Below are 25,404 nucleotides of genomic sequence, written 5' to 3'. Positions count from 1 at the left end.
TGATCTCTTCCAGGACTGGAATGAATATGAGAAATGTTTTCTCCTTCCAGTTGTGCTTCAAACAATGACAGCTTTCTTCAAAATCCTTTGATGATACTTTGCAAATCACAGACGAAGTTATCCCTTCTCTGAAGTTTCAAATTGCGTTCATTCAGGAGGGAGGTAATGTCAAGCAAAAATGATAACTTTGACAACCAGGCAGGATCTGACAGCTGTGGATTAGCTCTCTTTTTCAGTGAGAAAAAATATGTTTCCTTTTGGATCTTACAAAAACAAAACAGGGATTCACTGCAGCTGAGCCACCTCACTACTTTATGATAAGGCAAGTCATAGAATTCAGAATCAGTTTCTTCAAAAAAAGCCTGAAACTGATGGTGACTGGCTGCATGTCACTGAATGCACTGTATACAGGACAAGAGCTCATGTAATGTGTTTGTAAAGATGATTTGACTGAGCCTGTTCCCAACATAACATGAGAACACATCTGCAGATCCTTGTGTATGAAGATATCTCGGTCTGTATGTCAGGATGCCAGTGACGAATGAAATTTAGAAATGAAACTCTTGACTTTCTGAAGTTGGGACGAAGGTTCTCATGATGGGTGGTCATGTTGTTGCTTGAAAAATTCAGAAGGGTCTGTGAGTGGGTCACCATACACAAATTCTTCTTCAGAAGCTCCATTGTCTGATTTAATACCTGTAACATCAGCAACTTGGCATAAATGTCTCATGTTCCATACATTTATCAAGCAAATCATGTATCATCGGCATGCCGGATGAACAGCGTCACGGGTCGGATCCACCATGTGGGCCATAGTTTGCCGACCCCTATCATACACTGTCACTTTCGACCTACACTTCTAGGTGGCTTGCATAAAACTTCTTTATTTAGCTCTGAATTTTGTTCCAGCTCCCTGATTTCCTCTCCTGTTTCTGTTTCAGTTATGTCTACATTGTTTGCTGTCTTCGTTTTCTTGATTCTTATATTTCTTTCTTCAGATCAGTTATGTCTGTCACAGGTGTCTGTATTTCCTTTTCTTCTTTTTTTTCCTTGGACTAGATAAATAGTGTGCTACCTTGCTTGGCTTGTGGTGGCCATCTGAATGAATGGACCAGTGACTACCACATTAGCAAATGAACGGATCATCTTGTTTTTGTTTTCTTCCCTAAGCATGACATTTTCCTTTTCTAGTTGTTCTATACGCCCAGTCAGTTTTGCTTGTGATATTGTCCAATGAGTGAGTTTGTATTTCAACTGTAGTACTTTTGCGGCAGTAGCCATTCTGGTTACAAGGAATTCCTCATCGGTGTATTGTATTATGTCCTCACATTTCTCCAGTTGTACATTACTGTACAATTTCTGTGTTGCTTTTTGCCTCATCCATGTTTCATAAAATCTTGATGAGGTACCTAGAAGTTGATATGTTGGTACTCTTGTATATGTACAGACGCCATTGTTACTGACGTGTCTGCTGTCTCCACAGTTGCCAATGTCACACACCTCTCCGCTGCCGAAGCTGATGCCCCTGGGGGCCAGCAGTGTGACAGCTGGTGCTGGTGTCACTTCTGATGCAAGTTGCTCTTCACTTGGCCTGAACACTGATGCTTCACAATCCGATGTGGCACATCACAATAACCCTCAAGCACAGACATCCTATATAGTGGCGTGCCCTTAAAAGAACTTGTCAAACTGGTGTGGATCTTTCCCTCAAGTATTCCAGATGTCTCACAAACACCTCACACCATGACCAGTCCAGAGTCATGAGATCACACTCTCTAGACACTGATCAACCCCATGTTACAGCATGTGGATAGCCTTTTCTGCAGCTAGTCAACTTCATGGGCACCACAGTGTCTGACTCACACAAGACTTGGTTTGTGGATCAAGTTTCAGTATAAAGACATTCTTGAAGGTCTGCACTATAGTATTGTATGCCAGTGATGCATTTTATGCTGGTGCATTGTGAGATTATCGACAAGTGCACAAGATCTCTCTGAAACTTATTTTTTATTATCTTTGCTGTAATCTGTAAGTTTAGTTCTTATCATTATCTTTTTGACTTGATGTACATTTTAGTTGATGAATAAAAAGTTATTTCCATATCTATAAATGTTGCATACTATTTCTTATGTGGATCACTTATCAGGCTACACTGTCTTTGACCTCTTACTCTCTCTGACTCTGACATGTTCCTTCTTTTTTTCTCCCTCTTCCTCACAACTTATGGGTCCCCCACATCCTAAGATCTGAGTGACCTGTTCCTCCATTCTAATCTTCCCAGTCTGTCCTCCTTCCCTGAGGAAGCACATAATAGATCTGAATGATAGGGAAGTTTTCACTTTTAAATGTGTGTAGTAGATAATATTGGTGTTTCACCTCCTTATGGTAAGTTTTGGCTAACTGTTCTTCTCTTTGTACTTTTTTAGTTTTCTCAAGTGAACTTTCCTTTTGATACTAACAATATAATTTCTTTTCAGGAAGATGATTACAGCCAATATAGACATGCACTTGAAACTCTTCGTAATCTTATCCGTTCAGCGACAACCTCAATGACAAGTGTTCCTTTTCCTTTAAAACATATGCGTTCTCATTATCCTGCACTCAAGGTTTGTGTAATTTTTTTTGCTGTATATTGTAGAAAAGTTCAATAATCTGGTAATCAAATGAAAGTTGCTCCTTCCAACAAATTTATGGCATTGTATTCTGCCACAATTTCTAACAAATATTGGCAAAGCCTTAGTCTATTTTTGTTTGAAATTTATTTAGATAGCATTTCTTATAACAGGAAATTCACAGAAAAATGAAAGAAGGGAAGACTCGAAGCCTGTGTGCAGATGTAATATCTGTTGTGTCAATGGCTATGTCAGATGTTAAAGAATTAGAAGGAAAACGAGAGTGCCTCAAATATTGCCTCCAAGGTCTGCAGAGAGATATTGCTGATTGGGGGCATGAATATGTCAGGTGGGAGATGTACACTTCTATTCTAAATAATACAATAAAAGTAGGTAACCAGACTTATTCCACAGAATTTTCTATGGATGTCAGTAATCCCATTATTCACTGTTTGTTATCAGAAGAAAAGAAGTTATTCATGTATAATTTGTGATGAAAAAGCAATTAATTTTACTTTGTTTCACATTTGTTTAGTAGTAAGTAGGTGCAGACTGTAAATAATCAGGGATGCCACAGATTCTGGAAATCAGGGAATATCGGGGGATTTTAAACACATTAGGGAAATTTGGAAAAAAAAACACTGGGAAAATCTCGTTTTTGGTTTTTTACTGAGGTGTCACGCATCATCGCTGGCAGGGTGCAGCTGAGCATGTGCGCCACTTCCCTATTCCCCCATTCCTACTGCTTCTCCCCTTCCTATCATGCCGTTCAGCTTGCAGTCAGTGGTGCCACTACTTCTTGCCACTAGCCTAGCAGCTGCCAACAAGAGCCAGGGAGGCAAGAAGAGTGGTTTGTTTGGATATGATTCTTAGAGATTGTAGACACAGTGGCCATAGATGGCGGTCATGTGTGCATGGGTTGTGTCTGAGTGATTGTGTGACTGTGTGTGTGCTCTCATTTCCTGACAAAAGCTATGGCTGAAAATTTAGTTGTGAGATTACGATGTTTTTTTCTACATGCCTGTCTGCAGCTCAGCACTCATCCTTACAGTGAGTTGCTACTTATCCTCATTATTAATAATTCTCAGAGTATTTGAACAAGTTATCTATTGCACAGATTGATCACCATGGTCTCATTTCATCAACATGCAGTCTGAGGCTTGTGAATAGCTGGCGACATGAGTGTATTTCTGCAACTTGCTAAAACCACAGGCCATTTCTGCCGGTATCTGTAATGGATCAGGGCTGCTGATCTGAAGCCATTCGGTTCCCACTAATTTGCAGTCTCTGCCTGTCAGATCTAGTCTCACTGATCTGCCCGCAGCTGGGTCTGTTTGAGTGTGGTGTCATGTAGCGGATGTTCATGGTTTATTCATGGACCCAGGACTGCAGTCCTCCTCAGTAGGCCAGAAGCCATGGGCAATGGATTTCAGGAATTGCGGCTGTCTCACTGCACAAACATTGTACATTGTGGCATTTTATAGAAATTTTATTTGTTCTAATACATTTTGGCTCTTCAAAAGTAGTTTATATATTAGGAAGTATGGACAATAAGAAGAAGAAAATTGTGTCAGTCGCTGGTGGTTTTGTACGCTATGTACTCATATATTTCTCAAAAGAAAAATCATACCTGTAAAATAGTAGATATAACACAGTGGGCAATAACCAACAATAAAGAACATATTAGAACCAGCATTTTATTAGCAGTCACCTGCAATGTTGGCTTACACAATTCTTCCCTGCCTTATACACTTCTTTCAAGAGGCCTACTTTTTCTGAGGTTATTTCTGAAATCCGTGAAGGTATTTTAAATCTGTCTTGTGACTCCAAGGAAATGGATATTTTTGTCACCAAGTGTGTTTCATTTTATTGAAATAAAATAACATCAGTGGCCTTAATGAAACACATATACCATTTGGCTTGCCTTCCTCATCTAACCACAGTTCATTAGAAAAGGTGTTGATTTGTAGCACTTAAGATTTCTGCTCACATCAGGAAACACCATTTGCTTGCAATTTTTTTTATTTTTTAGATATTTCCTCGTTTGCACTATTGTTTCTTGTACTGTGGCCATTTTACACAATTCAGAGACAAGTATGTTTAAACATGACATGATATTTACGCAGTTTAAGTGGATATGATGGTAACTTTTAAGTGTGGAAATACAGCATCTCTTTGAAAATGTTTCCAGTTAAGAGTTGTTAGTTTACTCAAAAAATCAGTTAGATAAACTTCATTACAACGTGTCAAATATAAGCTTATCAGTCAAACTTTCCCTTTCTGGTTCAATACTGTCAGAAGCACAGGTTTTAGGCTGTTTACATCAGCAGATCAGCTGGTGTGACTCTTTAGTATTAATTCAAATATTTTCCCAGTGACTAGGAGGGCAAATATTGGTCTGTACTTTTCTGTATTGTTAGGTAGTTTTCCTGACATAATTATTTTTGCTGGTTTCCACTGGCCAAACACTGTTCCTAGCAAGAAAAATACATTGAAAAGTACCAAGAGGGTTGAAAGAAAGGCTTGCGTGCGGGCCTGCTGTAGCTGTTTGATTGTGATGCCTTCCACCCCATGGGTACAAATTTTCCCTTGTTTGATCGCTAAGGTGACTTATCTTGTCCATTTTTGGTACCATAGGAGAATGAATTACTTGCACTCTAGTTTGATTTACATTATTTTTGTCGATGTCATCAACGAGTGGGCTTTTAGGAGAAGTGTCGTCCACGCTGTTGTTTCCGTGTGTCTGTCAGAAAAGAGCGGAGGGTAGAGGGGGCTTTACTTATTCCCACAAAGGCTTTGAAGGGCTCCTTTGCGTTTAGGAGCTGCAACTGTGTGCCCCTATTTTGACTCTCGAATGAGTAAGAGAGGCTGTAACTCGACTGTCTAGGCAACTCCACTCCCTTTTCAGAGAGAGAGAATGAGGCTGATTCTATAGCACCTGTATATCCTTCTTTTCTTCTTGGTCTGTTGAAGAACATTGTGTGAAATCCTCTCTTCTCACTCTGTGGCCTTGTGGAATGGGACACATGCTTCACATGCAATGAGCAAAGTGTAGATCCATTATCTTTGTGTTATGGTTGTCCATATAGTCTTTGCTGCTAGTAGGGATAGTGAGGAGTTCTTGCACAAGCTTGTCTGTGAATATTGCCCAATAGCTGGACTTTGTGCTTTAATGGTTTTTGTATTTGCAGATGGAGTGGTTTTGTTGAGCGAAGTGTTTTTGACAAGAGGGAAGAGATGTTCATTTTACATATTGTGTCCAACAGTACCATCTGAGCATTGTGTAGCGACTTTGAGGCACTATATCATGTAGCCAGGTACTGAGCTGCCATTGGCTTCAATGAAGGTGGGGGAAGAGTTCATATCCTTGGTTGGTTGACTTGGGGGAGTGGACCAAATAGCAACGTCATCGGTCCCATCAGATTAGGGAAGGCTGGGGACGAAAATCGGCATGCTCTTTCAAAGGAACCATCCCAGCATGTGCCTGAAGCGATTTAGGGAAATCATGGAAAAACTAAATGAGGATGGTCGGACACAGGTGTCATGTCCCTCGGTTAAGTTTGTCAACTTACTCATTAACTTACTCTTGAGATCTCAAAATATGTCAGGAAAAAATGCTAAAACTTGTCTGTGAATCAGGGAAATATCATGACATTTCACATGGGGAAACTTGTGGCAACCCTAATAATGCTCCTGTATTATCTTGCATGCTAACATAATTTTAATATCCTCCAGAAGCTATGTTTTCTAAAGGTTTTGGCAGATTTGATGTGTAATTACAAACATGTTCACCACCAATCATCTGCTTTGTCTAGAGCAGGTTACTTAGTAGATTACCTCATAAAAGAAGTACAGAGCACTCCATACTCCATGGAATATTGCAACTTACTTTGAACAATCAAATAGGCCATTACGACATATCTTGCGAGCTACAGACTTTAGCTTGTGCAGTTCACATAACAGCCAACAACATACACTATTTTGAGGGTGAATCTGTATTAAAGGAGTGAGAAGTAAAGGACATATCAAAGATAGGTGTCTGCTCAAAGTGCATAATATGTTTATTGAGCTTCTTCAGTTTGACATTTACTTTTCTAAGCAACAGTAAAAATCTGAGATGATGAATTGTTTACATCGTAATATTGATGCATACATTAATGGATCCTGAAAAACTGGTATTTGTAACTGGTCTGATGGTGATACATCATTGAGTGAAATTGAAAAATGAAAGCTGAATTTCAATTTAAAAGATGGTGATTTTTTCAAATCTTGTTTCAGAAGGCTTTGTGTTCTGTTTTATTGTAGTTTCAAGTATTTTAATACAATCTTGCCAATAAATGAATATCATATTTCTGTTGACAATATTATGAATAGCATAGATTGCTACTCACCACAGGGACAACACATTGAGTTGAAATAGGCACAACAGAAAACCTGGCGGTGGAGAGGGGATCCAGATGACCTGGCCTGTAAAGCACCCACTGAAATCAAGCATGTTATGTTCACCTGCATGCTGTGCTGCAGGGTGGTCCAGTTTGCTCCTGGTCACTGTTTGGTGATGGCCACGCCTGTTTGCAACTCAGCATGTCATCTTTACAGTGAGTAGCAATCTATGCTATTCATAATACTGTTGGTATTCCAACCTGGACTTCTCATTGTCATATTTATGTTCCTTTTTTTATTTTTTATTTTTACAGATGAACATATTCTGTTTTACGAATGATCTGACATGTTGTTCATATCCACCTTTAGTTGTTCTTTATACTACAATGACAGATTCAACTTATTCATTAATGTGATCCTATACCCTAATAATTAATATATTTGAAATCCTATGAACTACACAGGTCAACGATGGAAAAACTTTTTTGCTGAAAATGCCTTATTCTTATGTTTTTTAGGGTGAGTAATCCTAATATGATTCTTAAAAAACTGTGTCACCCACCATTTCTTCACATTTTATGGTTAAATTTATTAAATTAAGAGATTTTTTAAACAATTTAACAGATTTTATATCGTTAAAATAATTTAAAAAGGAGGTGTAATGAATGTAGATGACATTGGTAGCACTGCTAAAAAACATTTGCTGGCAAAAAAAGGTCAATTCAATTTTTATGTTAACAGATGGTGTTTTGTGTACTGTCAATCTCGCTTTCCCGTTTCCTGTATATGTTCTCAGTACAATGTCTAATTGTGGTTGTAAAACTCCTCTGACAGTTTTTGTTATATTTGTGGGAATTTGTGATTAAAAAACACCAAAGAAACATTACAGACTTCGTGAAAAATGTTTATTTATCATACTTTGGATCTAAACTTGATGATCAAGATAAATCTTGGGCTCTGTATAAGGTATGTTATGTGTGTGTTGAAGATCTGAGAAAATGATCCAAAAAGGAGAAAAAAGCCTTTAGATTTTCTGTTCCTATGATATGGAGGGAGCCAAGAAATCATTTCAATGACTGCTCTTTTGCAGTATTGATATTACTGGTCATAATTCGAAAAACAAGAAGGTAATAAGGTACCCTAATCTTCCATCCACCACCCGACCAGTAGGGCATTGTGTAGATTTGCCGATTCCTGAACCACCAGATGGTTTAAATTCTATTCCAACAGAAGAATTTTCTGTTGTACAATGTGATTTAGATGAACCAGATGATAATGAATTCCATAGTAATACAGAGAGTCTAGAGCCCAAATTGTTTACTCAGACCGATCTTAATGATTTGGTTAGGCATCTGGCCTTAACAAAAGAAAAAGCTGAATTGCTTGGCTCTAAATTAAAAGAAAAGAACTTATTGTCAGTTGGAACCAGCATAGATGTATAGAAAGAGAGAGCAGCAATTTTCCAAGTTTTTACAACAAGAAGGTGATTTAGTGTATTGCTCAGACAGTCCCGGTCTGATGAATGAGTTTGGTATTGAATACAAAAAGAAAGACCGGAGGCTGTTTATTGATTCATCCAAAACTAGTTTAAAGGCTGTTTTATTACACAATGGTAACATGTATGCATCTATACCTGTTAGACATTCTGTACATATGAAAGAGAGCTAAGAAAACCTAGAAATAGTGCTAAATAAAATACTCATTCTGCTCATGGTAGGATGATATGTATCAATCTAAAAGTAACATGTACGCTCCTTGGTCAACAAGGTGACTTTATGAAATTTCCATGTGTGTGGATGGGACAGTAGGACTAGGAATCAACACTGGTGCAGAAAAAACTAACCTGTGAGGGAGTCTTTAAAACCTGGTGAGAAGAACATTCTACGCATAAACCTTGTAGATCCAAAAAACGTACTCTTACCACCTCTACATATACAGTTAGGCTTAATGAAACAGTTTGTAAAGGCTTTGCCTAAAGATGGACCATGATTTAAGTATCTCTGTCAAAAGTTTCCACACCTTTCAAAAGCTAAACTAAAAGAAGGTGTCTTTGTCAGACCTGACATTAGAAAATTGATGTTAACTTTGAATCCACAATGACCTTAAATGAGAAAGAAGCATGGATATCATTCAAGCAAGTCGTTACAAAGTTCTTAGGACATGAAAAAGACCCAGAATATGTTTCTATTATAGCTACAATGTTAAAGAAATGTAAAACTTTAGGATGTTTAATGAGCCTGAAAGTTCACTTTTTGAACAGTCACCTTGATTACTTCCTGGACAATATGGGAGATGTTAGTGAGGAGCAAGAAGAGCATTTTCACCGGGACATTAAAGTGATGGAAAACTGCTACCAAGGCCACTGGAACACCAACATGATGGATGACTACTGTTGGTCACTTCACCGAGAAATTCAGGAAGCAACTCATCATAGAAAAAGCTACACAAGAAGCTTCAAAGTAAAAAGAGAAAGAAAATACAAACCAATTCCAGATGGCAAATGAAACCTCTATTAACACATTTCATTGTTTTAAGTAGCTTACTGTAAATACAAACCATGCTTATGTTGTAACAAAGCATTTCATTAATTTCCCTGTTTACCGTATAGCATAGGATTTTTATACTACATAGTAAAAAGCATATTGCTTGAAAACTATGGGTGATACAAAAAAACTAAGGCTAGATTTGGATTCAGCTCATAAAAATCTATAAATATCAACTATCAAAGTAAAAAAAAAATCAAAAAAATTTTTCATTGGCCTGTGCTATTAGTGATTTACAGAATAGAGTTGTTATAAATGAGAATATCTGTCTGGAAATACATGCTTGTTAAAGCATTCTGGGATGGGGAGGTATGCTGGCCCTGGATCGAATCCACTCATCAGATTAACAATGAGGTTCAGTGTATCAGCTAGCCTGCATGTGGGTTTTAGGTGGTTTCCCACATCCCACTAGATGAATACTAGGCTGATACTCTTGTCCCACCTCACTTCCATATTTGTAAACATTTGGAAGACTTTCACTCACTTACACATAAATACCACTACACACAGATTGTTGGGGTACACACACACCCATACCAGGGTGTAACAGGGTGGCAACAAGAAGATCATCCAGCCACCCCTTAAATTATCCATACCAAATCCATTAATAACGATACCAACTCTGTGCCAGTGTGTGACAAAAGCACAAGAAAAAGAAGAAAAGAAGAAGTTGCTATAAATGAGACTCTATGTCTCTGTTAACATATACATGTTATCTACCTTTATTTCTATACGTGTTCTTTATTCCTATTGATATGTCAGTGTTCTGAATATTCTGTGCATGATCTAGTATAATAAAATGTTTCTTTGGTGCTACTTTAAACTAGGATCACTTTACTTAATTGAATTACTGAGTATTAAAATAGAAAACAACAAGTTATGGGCCCAGTAAACACAGTTTGTTGAACATATGAATCAAGAAATTACTAAGGTCAGTGATCTATCTGAAGCCAAAATTATTACATTAAATTAATTATTGCTTATGTAAAAATTGAAAGGAGAAGAGAACTGCAATATATGGTATTTTCCAATGAAAACAGTTCTTAAAAATGGGATGCTATGGGAATGAGTCTCAAGTGAAGTAAAAGGACAAATCTGAAGTGTGTGATGCTGGAGTAAAAATAATATTGTCAACTGATCCAGAAATCTACTTGCACTTGCAGAACACAACATCTCAAAAGAAGCTTCGAACAAATTAAAACAGGTATATGAAGACTCAGGACTTTACAGAAGAATTTATTTGCTAAATATGCTCTTCACAGCTTCACAGAGACAATATAAGAATTTGTATCCAAAATAATCAACTTATAATAGGTTAAATGCTTTGAATTTTGAAGTGAAGGATGAGAGAGTAGAGAGATTTTTATTGACAGGGTTACCAGATGACTGCAGACCGATTATTATGAGCCTAGAGAATTCCAATATACCAAAAATGGAGTCACTGTTAAAACTAAATTGTTGCTCTGTGAATAGTGACACATCTCTTCAAGTGAACAAGAAAGACAACAGAAGCTTTGTGCACAATTTCTGTAACAGTCCAATATGCTATAATTGTAATAAGTATGGTCATACTGCAAGAAAGTCTCTCAGCAAAACAAGGGAAGAAAGTGTCAAGTCATTGGAAGGGACTTCAAAATACAATACATTTTTCACTGCAACATATAAAGCCATAAATAATGACTGCTATATTGGATCTGGGGCTTTAGCACATGTCTAAACTCCTGTGTTGGAAAGAATTCATGTAGATCAGTGTTAATGTCGCAAGTGGTAGTAGTAAATAATGGGAATTTACCCATTGAAGGAGTTTGTGACACACATATTGACACACAAGTTGCTAGGAAAAAGACAAAAATTAAAGGAATAATTATCTTTATGTGCTACAGTTAAGTAAGAATATGCTTTCTGGTGGTAAGATGGGACAAAAAAGACATTCCATCATGTTTCATGAATGAGACTGCCACGTGTAAGATAAAGAATCTATTTGCAACAGTAATGCTTGATTGATGGCATGTACAAACTGGACCAACCAGATAATTGTTCAGTTAAATCAATTCCGTATCACTATTGGGAAGAACTTGTGGCTCAGGAGATTAGGACATTTAAGCCTTGCAAAATTGCAGTTTTGTAGAAAGGTATGGATGGTATTAATTATATGGGAGCTATTGATTTTCCATGTTTTTATATGCTTGGAAATCAAATAGAAAAGGCTATATTTCCAGGGTTCTGAGTGAGAACGAATGTTATCCTTGAATTAATATGTTCTGACTTGTGTTGTTTGATGGAAACAAGATCAGTTCTAGGTACCAGATATTTCCTGGCTATAATAGATGATTATTCAAGGAAGATATTCTTGTACAGACTAAGTAATATAAATGAAGTAGCAGAAAGTACTAGAAATTTCAAGAGCTATTGGAAAAACATACTGGATTTAAAACACATTTCTTGCACACAGACAATGAAGTAATTATTCCTCAAACAACAGTACCCTATACACATGTCAGAAGAAGAAGAAACACAATAAATATTTACAATGAAAAACAAATATTCTAATGTATCTTCCACAGATCCCAAGTGAAATGATTGTCAGGATGTGGAATGAGTCAAAGAATTTTTAAACATATTTTCATTTATGAGGTAATAAATGCGGAACAGAAGAATTATTTTACAGCACTTTTTTGCAATGATCACATTGCTACACTGAATTTGTAAAGAAGTTATATTGTACTAATATTTGCATTATTTTCAGAAATTCATCAATAGAGATGAAGGTGTTGGCCACCAATAAATATAAAATATTCCTTTCAGTGTTAACATTCAACAAAAGAACTGTATGTTGTGGTCTGAGAGGCCATTGACTATTGGTTTTGCAGTAGAAATTTGTTCCTTAAACTGTCCTATAAGTATATTATCAATGTCTGTTTGTGAGCAATTAGCTGCCCTAGTTGGGAAGGTTATAGTAGGAATGGATCCAAATGATAGTGTTACTGATTCAAGATTCTTTCTGGGTGAGTTTTAAAGAAAATCTACATTACAGTCACCAGCAACCATTATTCTTTGTTTTTGTTGTTCAATAGGCCAGTAGAGCTTCAAGGCGTTTTATGAACAGCTTGACATTACCTGCAGGTGCTTGATATACTGTTATGAAGCATTTATTATGAAATATTAATTCTGTTTCAGGTGCTTCCATATGCAGCACTAGGCAGAATTTGTGATTATATGTGAGCTTAAACTTATGACAGTTTGTGATGAATGTGGCAAGTCTTCCTCTCACTGTTTCTGCTCTACAAAAGTGAGGTGCTAACAACACTTAACACAACTATACCCGTGTCTAACATTTTGATGACTTAGAGTGTGAGTGTGGGTCTGGGTTATACTGATTTATTTCCCCAAACCACATTCCACTTCTTTATGAGATGACTTTCTTGGGGTTTTCAACCACTTTTCTCTACTGGATAGCCAGCTGCTGGAAACTTCTTCTCTGTCAAATAATGCTAGGTACAGGAACTTTCAAGCCTCTTTCTACTAGTGAAATAAGTAGCCATACAAACTTTACGTTTCATCAATCAGCGATGTATTTCACTCTCAAGCACAATAAAAATTCTCACTTTTAACATAATATGTAACTTCAGTGAGTCTCTCATACAGTCATATGTTAGAAACAAATTGATTTACATTCAAAAGAAAGTCTGCTTAGACACCAGAACTTTCAGAAAAAGAGAGTGAAAAAATGCCGTGCCTCTCACAAGGATGAGTCAAGAGCCTACAAGAGTACTTTTTGAACTATTTTTGTTTCACATAATAATAGTCAGTGACACAATAAGCACAGAGCTACATATAGATTCCATGGTTCTTCCTTGCACACTCACTAACACATCTATGGATTGTCCAACAGGTACTTGTCGGTGCCGCTCGACTGCCACGTCTACTTTCTTCCTGCAACTGATTTTAAACCTGCACGCACAAACATGTGACATGCATTAGGTAGGATTCTGCCATCCCACACTCATATCTAGAATATCGTGTGTCTGAGATAGTAGAAGGCTGAGTGGGTTTAGAATTTACACGGAAATTCTCAAATCACTACATATCCTCCCTCTCAGATCGAACACGTGATATTTTATACATAATCATTATGCAAGTAATATCACTCATAATAACATCTCATGTCTTAACAGTATACATTTGTGTGTGTGTGTGTGTGTGTGTGTGTGTGTGTGTGTGTGTGTGTGTGTGTGTGTGTGTGTCATGAGCATTTATTCGTTGTTTTAGTCAGCTTTACTAATATTTAGGAATTGTGAGGAGAACTCTTTTTCTTTTCTTTATTTCCTTTTTCAATCGAAAACTTCAGGTGTTTATGACACATGAGTAATCAAATTTCTATTCTTATCTTTTTGTACTACCTTTTTCCTAGTATGTGCTATTTTCATTAGTTGTAGCTTGGAGGAACTCTGGGCAAAATGAAAGTGTTCTTTTGACACTCATTTACTTCCACAAAACATAATAATGCTAGTTGTTCATAGAATTTACACTTTCCAGAAAAACTCTTATAAAATTTGTGAATTTTGTCATGATACTGTTCCCTTCTCGTAGGATCAGCACCTATTCCTTGCTTGTGGGTTGACCTTATGAGAGCATTTCCTCTTTCCATTCTGGTAGGTATGCCCCTTACAAAACATCTCTATTTTTTAGGCCACAGATTGTCCTATCTCCATGTTGGTACATCTGCCCTTTATACTTAGTGATTGCCAGGTATGTCCCCCTTATCCTTTCTCAGTAGGCCTCATGGATCATTACCTTAATATACATTTCTGTGTATACCATAATTAAGTATCTTCTGGTAAAAATATAAATCTATCTTAAACTTCACATTCATTCTGTAATATATCATCCACTCCCTAGAGTCCTCTGCTTACCAACTTCTACACTTTCAATAGATATTACGTCTATTTATACTACATATGTCCCACTATCCTTCAATTCATCAGACTTTTTATTGCACTGACATTGTTCACGCCTTTTTCTTATTTATCCATTACTCATTACTATTTTATAGTTGTTAATTGTGTATGGGCAACTCTCCTTATGTATATTCGATGTATCCATAACTCTACATATATGTGCGCTAAATTCGCTACGTACACACCTTTTCCCCTACAACACCTGGCAGTTCTCACATTGTGACAGGCTTTGTCTTAAATAATTTAAAGTTTGTGTAGAAGTGTATATTTATGTATATGTGGATGTGTGTTTGTGTAGTCTGATTCTTTGACCTTCGTATCTAAAGATAAGATATAGGTTATTAGTAACCACGGAAATAAGGAAAGACTTCAGCGATAGAAGTTTATGAATATGGAAAGAGGAAAAAGATAGACAGGTCCTCAAGATGAGAAGTAAGAAAGAAGAAATAGATGTGGTTGCTAGGATTGAAGAAGAGAAAGAAGATAGCCTCAAAGACATGAAACCCTTCCCACCCCCCTTCCCCAGGATCCCTATCTCTCAGGTACTTGAGTGAGATGCCGAAGGAGGTTTGGTGTTAAATCGTTTCCTACAGAATGGACTTGTCCCACATTCACCCTTTGAGGTCCCCAAAGGAAATCCTAGCAGCCATATGGAAATGGCAAATGAAGAAGAATCAGGCACATTTTTTTATGAGGGTTGTTTGAAAAGTGTGTTATGTGTTTTGCTTTAGTCATGATTTATCTGTTCTTGTAAATCAAGCTTTTAGCTGCAATACCCATCCCTTTCAAAATTTATACAAACCCTCCCATCTATATCACATCTCATAAAAGGTGTAAAATACTCTATACAAAATAGAAAAGCTACACACTTCGGTATAACAGTTGTTCAATTATTCACATTATATTACATTTTCCACAAATATACTATTTTATTCAGTTTATTTCGTGTAGATATCACTATTTTATAGTCTTTTAAGTTGTTCTCTATTTTATGATCATATCCAGTTTTGTAAGCAATAAGATTTTAGGATAGTTCTAGATCTTAAAGGGATTTACTGCAGGAAACTATTTGGAAAAAGCACCGAAAACAATTTGGGATCCAACGGTCATCACTCCGCGCCTTTACTCAGAATGTTAACATCCCTGGGGGATATACAATTTCACATCCTTTACATTGTATTTCCCCCTTTTTTGTGTTAAATGCCAATTGAAATATTTCCTTATTGTATCCCAAGTATTATTATAATATTTGGGCCCCATAGATCTGATATTAACTTTTCTTGATCACTGGCAGACCAGTATTTCTCTTTAAATTTCTTTTGAAAGTCCTCCCAAGAAGAAAAATTCTCAATATTTACTGTACCCCGTTCTGAGGCCTCCCCTAAAATGTACCCAGCACAAATTCGATCCTCTTGGAATCTTCCCAATTTTTTGGCAAAGCTTGGTTAAATCTTTTTAAGAAATGGGTCGGATGTACCTCTCCATCCAGTTTAAAATTAGGGAACTGTCTAGATAACCCTGATTTAGCTCCCCATTGTAAATCAGTCACAGCTTAACTAGTTAATACAACGTTAGGTGAAGATACCCTTTTCTTACTTTATCTTGGATAAGCTTAATCTCTTTTCACAGGTCATCCATAACCTTCCTGGTATCATTAAGTTCAGAAGAAGGAATAGGCAACACATTCCCAGATGTTATTCTCTCAGTAACTTTTCGATCTATAATTTCCCCAAATTGTTCCTCCAAACTGATTACATTTATAATATCAGAGTTATCTATTTTCTCTTTGAAATTTCTTTCTACATTATCTACCCATGTATCGGCACCTGTAATTTGCGATTGAATGATTGGTATTAACTCATTCTGCTTATTTACACTCTTGCAAAGTATACAACCCATGCCTTACATCAGTATACTTAATAGTGTACACTTTTACAAATGATCCTGACTTTTCAGTAAATTCTGATTCTACACTATTACATTTGTTCTGAATGTTAAGTTCTAACCTTTTTGACAAATCCTGAAAGGTATCATTCTGTTTCTGGCTAAGGTTAGTAAACATATGATTTATATGAGTGGTCAAAGAATTTATCAACTCATTCTTTAAATCTACTTTTAAATTCTCTACTTTATTACTTACGGTGTTGAATTCAGTCTTCAAAGCCCCCATGCCTTCATGTAGATTACTAAATTCTTTGCTTTGAGAATCGACTTTGGCATTTAACAAACCTAAATTTGTCGTCTGAATATTTAAAGTTTCCTTCTGAGCATTTAAAGCTTCACTCTGGGTATTTAACTGAGAATTTACTAAACCTAGTTCTTTACTTTGAGTTACACTCTGAGCTTTGATTAAATTTATCAACTCAGCCCAGTAAGGCACTTCTTTGCTAATTTTCATGGCCATAGTTGGGTACTGAATTTCCTCACCTGTTGTAGATTTTCCATACTTTTATATGCCTTAGCTCTTGTAAGCATTTAAAACTAACTTTAAATATGCTAATTACACAATAAAACTTCACTCAACAGTACCTGGTACCACTTCATACTAAGGTAATCAAGTTTTGTTAGAATTCTCATTGTGTAAGTGAGCAGATGTAGAGGCAGGTCAGCACCAATTAACAGCAGCTGGTGCCGGCAGCATCAGATGTACATTGGTCTCCACGTCTGTGTCCCCGCGATGTGTGTTAGAGCTGTATACTCCCTGCACTGGATCTTCTTGGTTGAGGCATTCTATGCATACTTCTTCTTAGACAAATACATTGAAATCTTCTTTACTGTTTTTATTGTTGTGAAGTTTTCATGTCTTCACTGTATTTCATTAAAATTTTGCTCCATTGGATACTTGAACATATTCCAATGTTTTGGAGTAAATCCATTGTCTTATGTATGGTTGCTATGGCAACACATAACAGCTTCTTCTCTCGTTTTTGACTTAAAATTCCTGTTTCTCACTTCTTTCACACAGGTTGCCATGTTCTAACGTTCTGCCGACATAAAGTGTGAAAGTTAACATACAAACTTTACGTTTCGTCAGTCAACGATGTATTTGACTTTCAAGTGCAATAAAAATTCTCACTTTCAACATCATATGTAACTTCAGTAAGTCTCTTGTACATTTTGGGAACTGGTCGTATAGACCAAAACAAGAAAAAAGAAATTCCATTAAACATGTGCTCTAAAATGCATACCTTAAGAGCTATGAGCAGTTGTTCATCTTTGCTACTTTGAAACACAACTCTTGAAATGATCAAGTGCTCATAACTTTTAAGGTATGCGTTTTAGAGCACATGTTTGCTGGACATTTTTTTTCTTATTTTGGTCTGTACTACCACTTCCCAAAATATGGAAAGCAAAGAACTTGCAGCAGAAGAGATTTGTTTCACAGTATTGAAGATGAAAAATTGCTCGTAACTCTTAAGGTATGCATTTTCGACCCTATGTTTACTGAGACTTTTTTGCTTCTAGTATCATGTACTTTCAACTGTATGTGTTTATGCCATTAATTATGATATACCCTGTATTTAAAATCATGCACATTCAAGTGCAAGTGAAAAAAGTTACAAACTTCTGTACATTCCGTCTGGACTGCATCTCTAAAACTGCTGCCACGTTTAGGATTTGACAATACATTGTTTTGAAAGTCAGTATCCTTTTGTTATCTCCATCTCTCTTGGAAATGAACATTCTGCTACTTGTTTTAAAGAGTTATTCCACTGAAAACATTTTCCATTCTTGGTTATAATGTGGGCAGATTTGTAACTAATCTGTATTGCTGCATAGCCCTAGTTTTCTTCATTATCATTCATGTTTGAAGTATAATGTTTACAATGCATGAATTGATGCAGCATATTTTATAAACCTTCCATTCTAAGAATTTTCTCAAGACTTCGCTAGCGTGTTGCCTTTAAGCCTGCTACTTGTCACCAAGTGATGTGCCACAGTGATGAAGACAATGGACTAACATTTGGGAGGAATGAGGTACCAATTGTTGTTCATCATTTAGATTCACATTTCTCATTGTTTACCTAAATATATCAAGGTAAATGCTGGGATGGTTTCTTTGAAAAGGTATAGCCTCATTTCACCCATTTGGAGCTTGTTCTCCGTCTATGTTGGAAAATATTCCTTGAGTCACCAACTAATTATTAAAATAGCTCAAGGGTGACTGTATCAACACTTTTCAAGATTTATTCTCTGTTAGCAGCACCATAACAGCCAAAAGTATAGTCAGTTTTCATCTTCTTGTTGTTTTGTGACCTTCTTATCTATGGTACGTTTCAAGCTAATATCTGTTATGGGTGCAAACAATGCCTGTCTGAGTAAATATAAGGCATCTGTATTGGTTGTTAATTAGTAGATGCAATGTTTGATGCCACAATGACTTTGATCTGTGATTTCAGTGTGTCATTATTTCTTGGATAACACTGATTGGGAGGTCAATAAGCTAGAAGTAATAAATCAACGTGTCAGACAAGGATGCTCTCCATCACCAGAGCCATTAGATCAGAGCATGAAAAGCAGAGGCACCTAGTGAAATCCAGCTAAGATTGCAAAAGACAATAAAGCCTTCCCTTTTCCTGACTTAGATAATGCAGGCGTATTTGGGGGATAACTTCAAGAAATTAGTTCATTTGTTGAACATGATTTGCAAAAGTTGTGTTCTAAATTTTGACTAGAAAACCTAAGGTTATGACAGTCAGAAGGGAAGACTCAGCATCCTAAAAAATGTGTACTGACAGTGTGCTATTATAACAGATTACATACTGATACCAGAGAAGGGAAGTTGCTACTCACCATATAGCGGAGATGCTGAGTCGCGATAGGCACAACAAAAACCACACTGTGGTTTCAGTTCTCAAAGACTGCAGACGTGTGTGTAAGTTGTGTTTGCGTGCGTGTGTGTGTGTGTGTGTGTGTGTGTGTGTGTGTGTGTGTGTGTGTGTGTGTGTGTACTGCTGACAAAGGCCTTTATGGCTGAAAGCTACAATTGTGTGAATCTTTTTGTTGTGCCTATCGTGACTCAGCATCTCTGCTATATGGTGAGTAGCAACTTTCCTTCTCTGGTATTGTTACATTCCATCCTGGATTTTCCATTGTTAGATTACATACTGAAATTAACATCAGCTGCAAATATTATCAAGATATAGAAGATGTAATAACAATTTTCTCTAAAATGTATGTTGCAGTAAGGTACTGAAAGGGCTCTATAAAAAAGAATCATGACTAAATTTTTAAAAAATGGTGGTTATTCCAGCTCTGTTGGTTGGGAATGAAATACTCTCCTAAAACACAGAACTGAATCTCATATCAAAGCAGCAGAAATGATACTTGTATATGCAGATAAAGCTGCTCCAAAAGAGACCATATGTCTTTCAGACAGTGCTTCATTATTGATAAATTTAGTGTCTGCAAAAGATATGGTTTTATTATTAACATTGTCTTCTGTGTTATTAATACACAACATGGACAGCAAGGATACCAACACACTTTCATCAGGCATGCTGGAAACTAGTTCTATATGTTTTGATGACTCTCAATACATAATAAAATTCTATGTCCTCCCTACCATGAAGTCCTCAATCCAATCAAAAATTTTGTTTGATACCCCACATGACTATACTATCATTAATAATTGTTGGTGTCACATGAAACTTCTCTAGATGACAGTAAGTGCTTCCTTTTCAACTTGGGAGTAGAACTACTGAGTGGAGTTGTATGTTTTGCATGCTTAAATTATTGGATGTTTGGAACCATCATCATAGCAATGTGTAAGAATGGCCCCAAGGCCATACTGAGAGACATCTGTAGCCAAGACCAGGTGTTTGGCCAGGATGGAAGGTAGCCAAACAAGGAGCAGAATGCAATTTAGATTTCACAAGCATGAACATACATTCAGAGGCCAGTGTCTACTGAAAAGGTACGTCCTTGTGGAACAATTCCTGGAGAGGATGGTCCATCCTGGCCACACCCAGGATGAATTTATGATAGTATGAAATTTACCCTAAAAATGCTTGGAGTTCTTTGACATTGTAAGGGTGAGGCAGAGCTGTAACAAAGATGACATGTTGACATAAAGGCTTTACACCATCCCAAGAAGCCTCAAACCCCAATTACACGGGATGGCTGAAAGAAGTGTGACTTGGCCAAATTTCACTTCAACTCTGCAGTGTGAAACTATGAACAAGTAGCATAATTCACATAAATACTCTTCTGTGGATGCCCCCATCATGACATTGTCATTGAGATAGTTGATGCATCCTGTAATGGACATCATCAGTCACTGCAAAAAGTGCTGAAAAATCGGTGTGGCGCTAGTCACTCTAAATGGGAGCTGATATTGCTACAGTCCGAATGATGTGTTATTTACAAGGAGGTGTTTTGAATCCACATCCAATAGAACCTGTAAACAGGCTTCAGATAAATCAGTTTTAGAGAAAAACTGGTCTCCCATCAAGTTTGGCCAATAATTTGTCCTGATGGAACAAAGGGTAGGTGTCAACGATAGACTGAGTGTTAACAGAGACTTTAAAGTTGCAGCAGAGGCAAAGCTGACCTTTTTTTTTTTTTTTTTAAACAAACACAAGGGTGTAGGCCATTCACTTGATGTAATAGGCTGTGTGACCCCAGTGATGTCTGCCTGTACAATTCTGATTTCACTTGATCATGCAAGGCCACAGTTATAAGGCACACCCAGAAAAACTGTAGATGAACCGTAGGTTTCAGCATAATGTGGGCCATAAAATTAGTGGCACAACCTAACCCATATAAAAAAAAGAGATGATGTACGGTAACTCGTGGTAAGGGCCCTGGGCAGAAACAAGGTGCACTGCATCCGCAATGGAACCAGTACCATGCATCACCAGAAAAGACAAGGAATGAACCACAGATTTATACACAGCAGGAGTCATAGATTTCCCCAAAATTGGAATATATTGCTTGTTGGAGCTCACCAAACATCAGGTAATGTAATGGAGACAATGCTGGAGATCCCAAGTTCACATAAATTTGTGAATCAGCAATGACACAGCTGCACCTGTGACCAGTTGTTGTCAGAGCACTTTATCCATCAATCACACTTCCATAAACAGTTTGTTATTATTTGTAAGCACTGGAAACACACAATTAACATCCTCATCCATATCTGCAGGGGAGGGCAAGGAACGACACACAGATGCTATTGTCCTTTTTTTCTTATAGTTGTTACAATTCACCCAACACTTAGGACACACAGCCCTGTCATGTTGCACGAAACAGTATGGGCAAGATGGGAGTGCTGACCACTGCTGCTACTGTAGTTGCTGTTGTTTGGCACATTGTCGTCCAGTCCAGTGTGGTTGTCGTATTTGTACAGCTGCCACGTTGTCCTCCCCTGAAAAGAACTAACTAACGCTCAATGACCAGAAACAGGAGCCACTGTGGTGATGTCACACCAAGCCTCAATCTGATCACCACCAGCACAAGATGCCTCAAAAGATTGAGCGATATTCAAAACTTCAGCCAAAGATGGATTCTCAGTCTGTAGTGTGTATTGACACACCTCCTAGTCAGGAGCCAACCAAATGGTGGTGTCACAGACCACTGAATCAGCATAGGAATCATGATGGGAATCAGTAACAAACTGACATTTGTGACTGAAACCGTAGAGTTTGTCCACTGAAGCCTGGTAGGACTGTTTGGGCTCTTTATGACAATGAAAGAACTCAACACTTGCTGCAATGACTTCTGTGTGTGTATCTTGATAATTGGACAACAACTTACACGTTTTGTCAAACAAAAGTAATGCCGGTTCATGGAGCTTGGCTAACTGGCACATCAAGTGGTAAATTTGAGGGGAAATCCAAGAAAGAAACAAAGCTGTACACAAGTTTGTATCACTGACACCAAAAGCAAGGAAATGTTGCTGAAGCCACTTCTCAAAGCCTTTCAGTCTTCGGCTGCATCGTAGTAAGGGGAAAAGGTGTTAGGTAAGGTAATAGCATAGAAGCCTGATTAGTCAAGATGGCCCACAAATTTGTGATAGCCACTGTAACAGACTGCTGCTGCTCGAGGAGAGATTTGAGCACTGCCTCCATGTACAGGAGCACTTATGGAACAACCAAATAGACTGAGCCTATGGAAGTGAACACCACACTTGTTGATGGAGTTAACGTGTGCTCAACATCAAGGTTATCAGCAAATCATTGCCAACTGCATCTTAAAAACCAATAATGTGGTTGCTAAGAACTGAAGTTTATTTAACTACATTCATGTAAATGACAGACATAGAAACAGTGTATTAAGCAGTAGAACATAGTCTGAGGAGGAGCACCAGCTGCACTGTCTTTATATAGAGGAGGGCTCTGGTAGTTGGCATGGTGGATGTCGTGCCATGGCCTCTAGTCTTGTGACCCACAATAGGCAGCCTCTGTCCACTGGCCCATGCAGCTGGCAGTGGCAGACTAGTTGAAATGTAGTGCGCCAGCAACCTGGTGCCGTGGCACACATCCAGGTGTTGAGTACAGGGTTATAGCATCACAGAAAATCCATGTTATTCCACTGAGCACACCACACTGTTGCATTAAGATGACTTTTTCAGACCTGTTAATCACTGTCACCCACTAATGATGTGTACTGAAACATTTAAATTGTCCACTTGATAGTGGTGTAATTCAGAAGTTATTCAGTCATGAAAATAATGTTACTCAGAGATATCTAATGAAAATGTTATCATTTAAGGAATTCATTATGATGACGGCATCAAACATAAGGAACTGTATGAGGTTCCATTACATTTCATCAGGCTAGTGAGAAATGCAGTGCTGGTGATGAATGGGAAGTCAGGTAAAGAAATTTTATATCACCAGTTCTCAGCAGTCCTAGAGAATGTTTAAACTGGGAAACCAAAGATGTGTTAATGAAATATATGTGAACAATCTTCATTTTGCTGATGACATTATAAGCTTCGACAATAAAGAAAAGAACCTTACAGAGCAAGTTTGAAGCTTGGCCACACAGAGCAAGTTTAAAGCTTGGCCACCATTTCAATTCCAATGTCAAAAATAATGCATAACCATCGCATGGAAAAGAAAATAATGGAAATTAACAATGAAGTCATAGAAACCATTTTTGGATTTTGTATTTAGGACAATTAGAAGCAGTAACTAGGTGAACAGGAAAACAAGAAAACAAAATAAAAATCACCTGAATTGGATTTGGTAAACCAAACAATTTTTTTCAAAAACAAGTGTCAGAAATGTGTTTACATTATTTGGAAAGGAGGGCTGGTTACTTTTGGATACTTCATACTGTAGATTTAAGTGTCAGGAAGTTGTTTCTGAAAGTATTTGTATGGAGTGTAGCCATGTATGGAAGTGAAACATGGACGATAAATAGTTTGGACAAGAAGAGAATAGAAGCTTTTGAAATGTGGTGCTGCAGAAGAATGCTGAAGATTAGATGGGCAGATCACATAACTAATGAGGAGGTATTGAATAGAATTGGGGAGTAGAGGAGTTTGTGGCACAACTTGACAAGAAGAAGGGACCAGTTGGTAGGACATGTTCTGAGGCATCAAGGAATCACCAGTTTAGCATTGGAGGGCAGTGAGGAGGGTAAAAATCGTAGAGGGAGACCAAGAGATGAATACACTAAGTAAATTCAGAAGGATGTAGGCTGCAGTATGTACTGGGAGATGAAGCAGCCTGCACAGGATAGAGTAGCATGGAGAGCTGCATCAAACCAGTCTCAGGACCGAAGACCACAACAACACTTCATCCACTATTACAATTATTAATGGCGTATCAGTAAAAAATGGAATTTAGTTAAACTTTATTTAAATAGATTTGGAAGAAAGCTCACATAAGCATATGATTGAGTAGCTACAACTAATCTTATTTTCTGAAAATAGTGAGTTAAACTTTTAGTGTAATTTCTGTTTTCATACTTTCTTATTCCTTACAGAATGCCTGAGGCACTTTTCTTCAGTTACCGGATTTTGTTTTGTGTAGTAGGGTGCTCAATTTCTATAAAGGTTATTATTTTTGTCAATATAATAATTAATTTTTGAAATTGACTTGTGTAATTTCATGTCTGCATGTTATATGCAGGCAATTGGAGACAGAAATAGCTGAAGAATGGTTGGAGACCCCTTTGTACAATAATGACAGTACTAGAGAGCAGTTACTCGAACTTGTCAAAGCAATAGTAGAGTTTGATACAAAACATAATGCAGAAATACAAGCCTGTGATCTTTTAATGGAGATTGGTTGCCTTGATGTCCTCGAACCCTATGTTGATGCAGCAAATCACTCACGCATTTGTCGTTACCTTGCAAGGTAAGACTGATACATATTTATTGCAGAGCAGACATTTTACTGATAAAAAATTTTATGTTTTTTATCTTATTGTAGCCAGGATGCATTTTAAGTGATGATACAAACTGATAAATTACTAACAGCAAATCTCTCCACTACATCTACTTATTTTATTGAGAACTGAACATTTGCAATGACATAGTCTTTATCACATGTACATACTAATATGGTAGGAAAGTCAGTGAATTTCAAAAATCTAATTCAGTATTACACTTTTAAAACTCTTTAAAAATGAAAATAGTATTCTGATTGCCATTTGTACAACTTTTATTTTTAAAACTGAAATGTTGTCAGCTATTTCAGTGGAAAGGCAGTGCCAATTTTTCAATTAAAAATATTTTGTTTGGTCCTGGACTATCTTACAACTTACTGTCAGGACACAGACTGCAGACAGGTGGTTTAAAGGTTTTGTTTGAAAATGGAAATGGATGTTGTTGCCATTGCAAAGAAAAGAAGGCAAAACTGTATTCTCTGAAATTTACCAGAAACTCCTGCATGGCATTTCTAACTGAAACACTGAAAATCTGTTATCAGAGCTTAGGACATTTTAACTACT

General features: G+C 37.2%; 1 protein-coding gene across 1 annotated transcript in view; it reads left to right on the top strand.

Moving 5' to 3' along the window:
- Positions 1-25,404, top strand: part of LOC126252262 (26S proteasome non-ATPase regulatory subunit 2-like) — a 201,206-nt gene that overhangs the window by 6,927 nt on the left and 168,875 nt on the right. Inside the window, exons 4-6 of the mRNA XM_049953134.1 lie at positions 2,478-2,606; positions 2,786-2,961; positions 24,582-24,809. Of these exons, the coding sequence (XP_049809091.1) occupies positions 2,478-2,606; positions 2,786-2,961; positions 24,582-24,809 (533 nt within the window). The remainder of the gene's footprint in view (positions 1-2,477; positions 2,607-2,785; positions 2,962-24,581; positions 24,810-25,404) is intronic.

The sequence above is a fragment of the Schistocerca nitens genome, chromosome 4, assembly GCF_023898315.1.
Source record: "Schistocerca nitens isolate TAMUIC-IGC-003100 chromosome 4, iqSchNite1.1, whole genome shotgun sequence".
Lineage (NCBI taxonomy): Eukaryota > Metazoa > Arthropoda > Insecta > Orthoptera > Acrididae > Schistocerca > Schistocerca nitens.
Note: the sequence above shows the minus strand (reverse complement) of the source record. Positions and strands in the feature narration are given on the sequence as shown.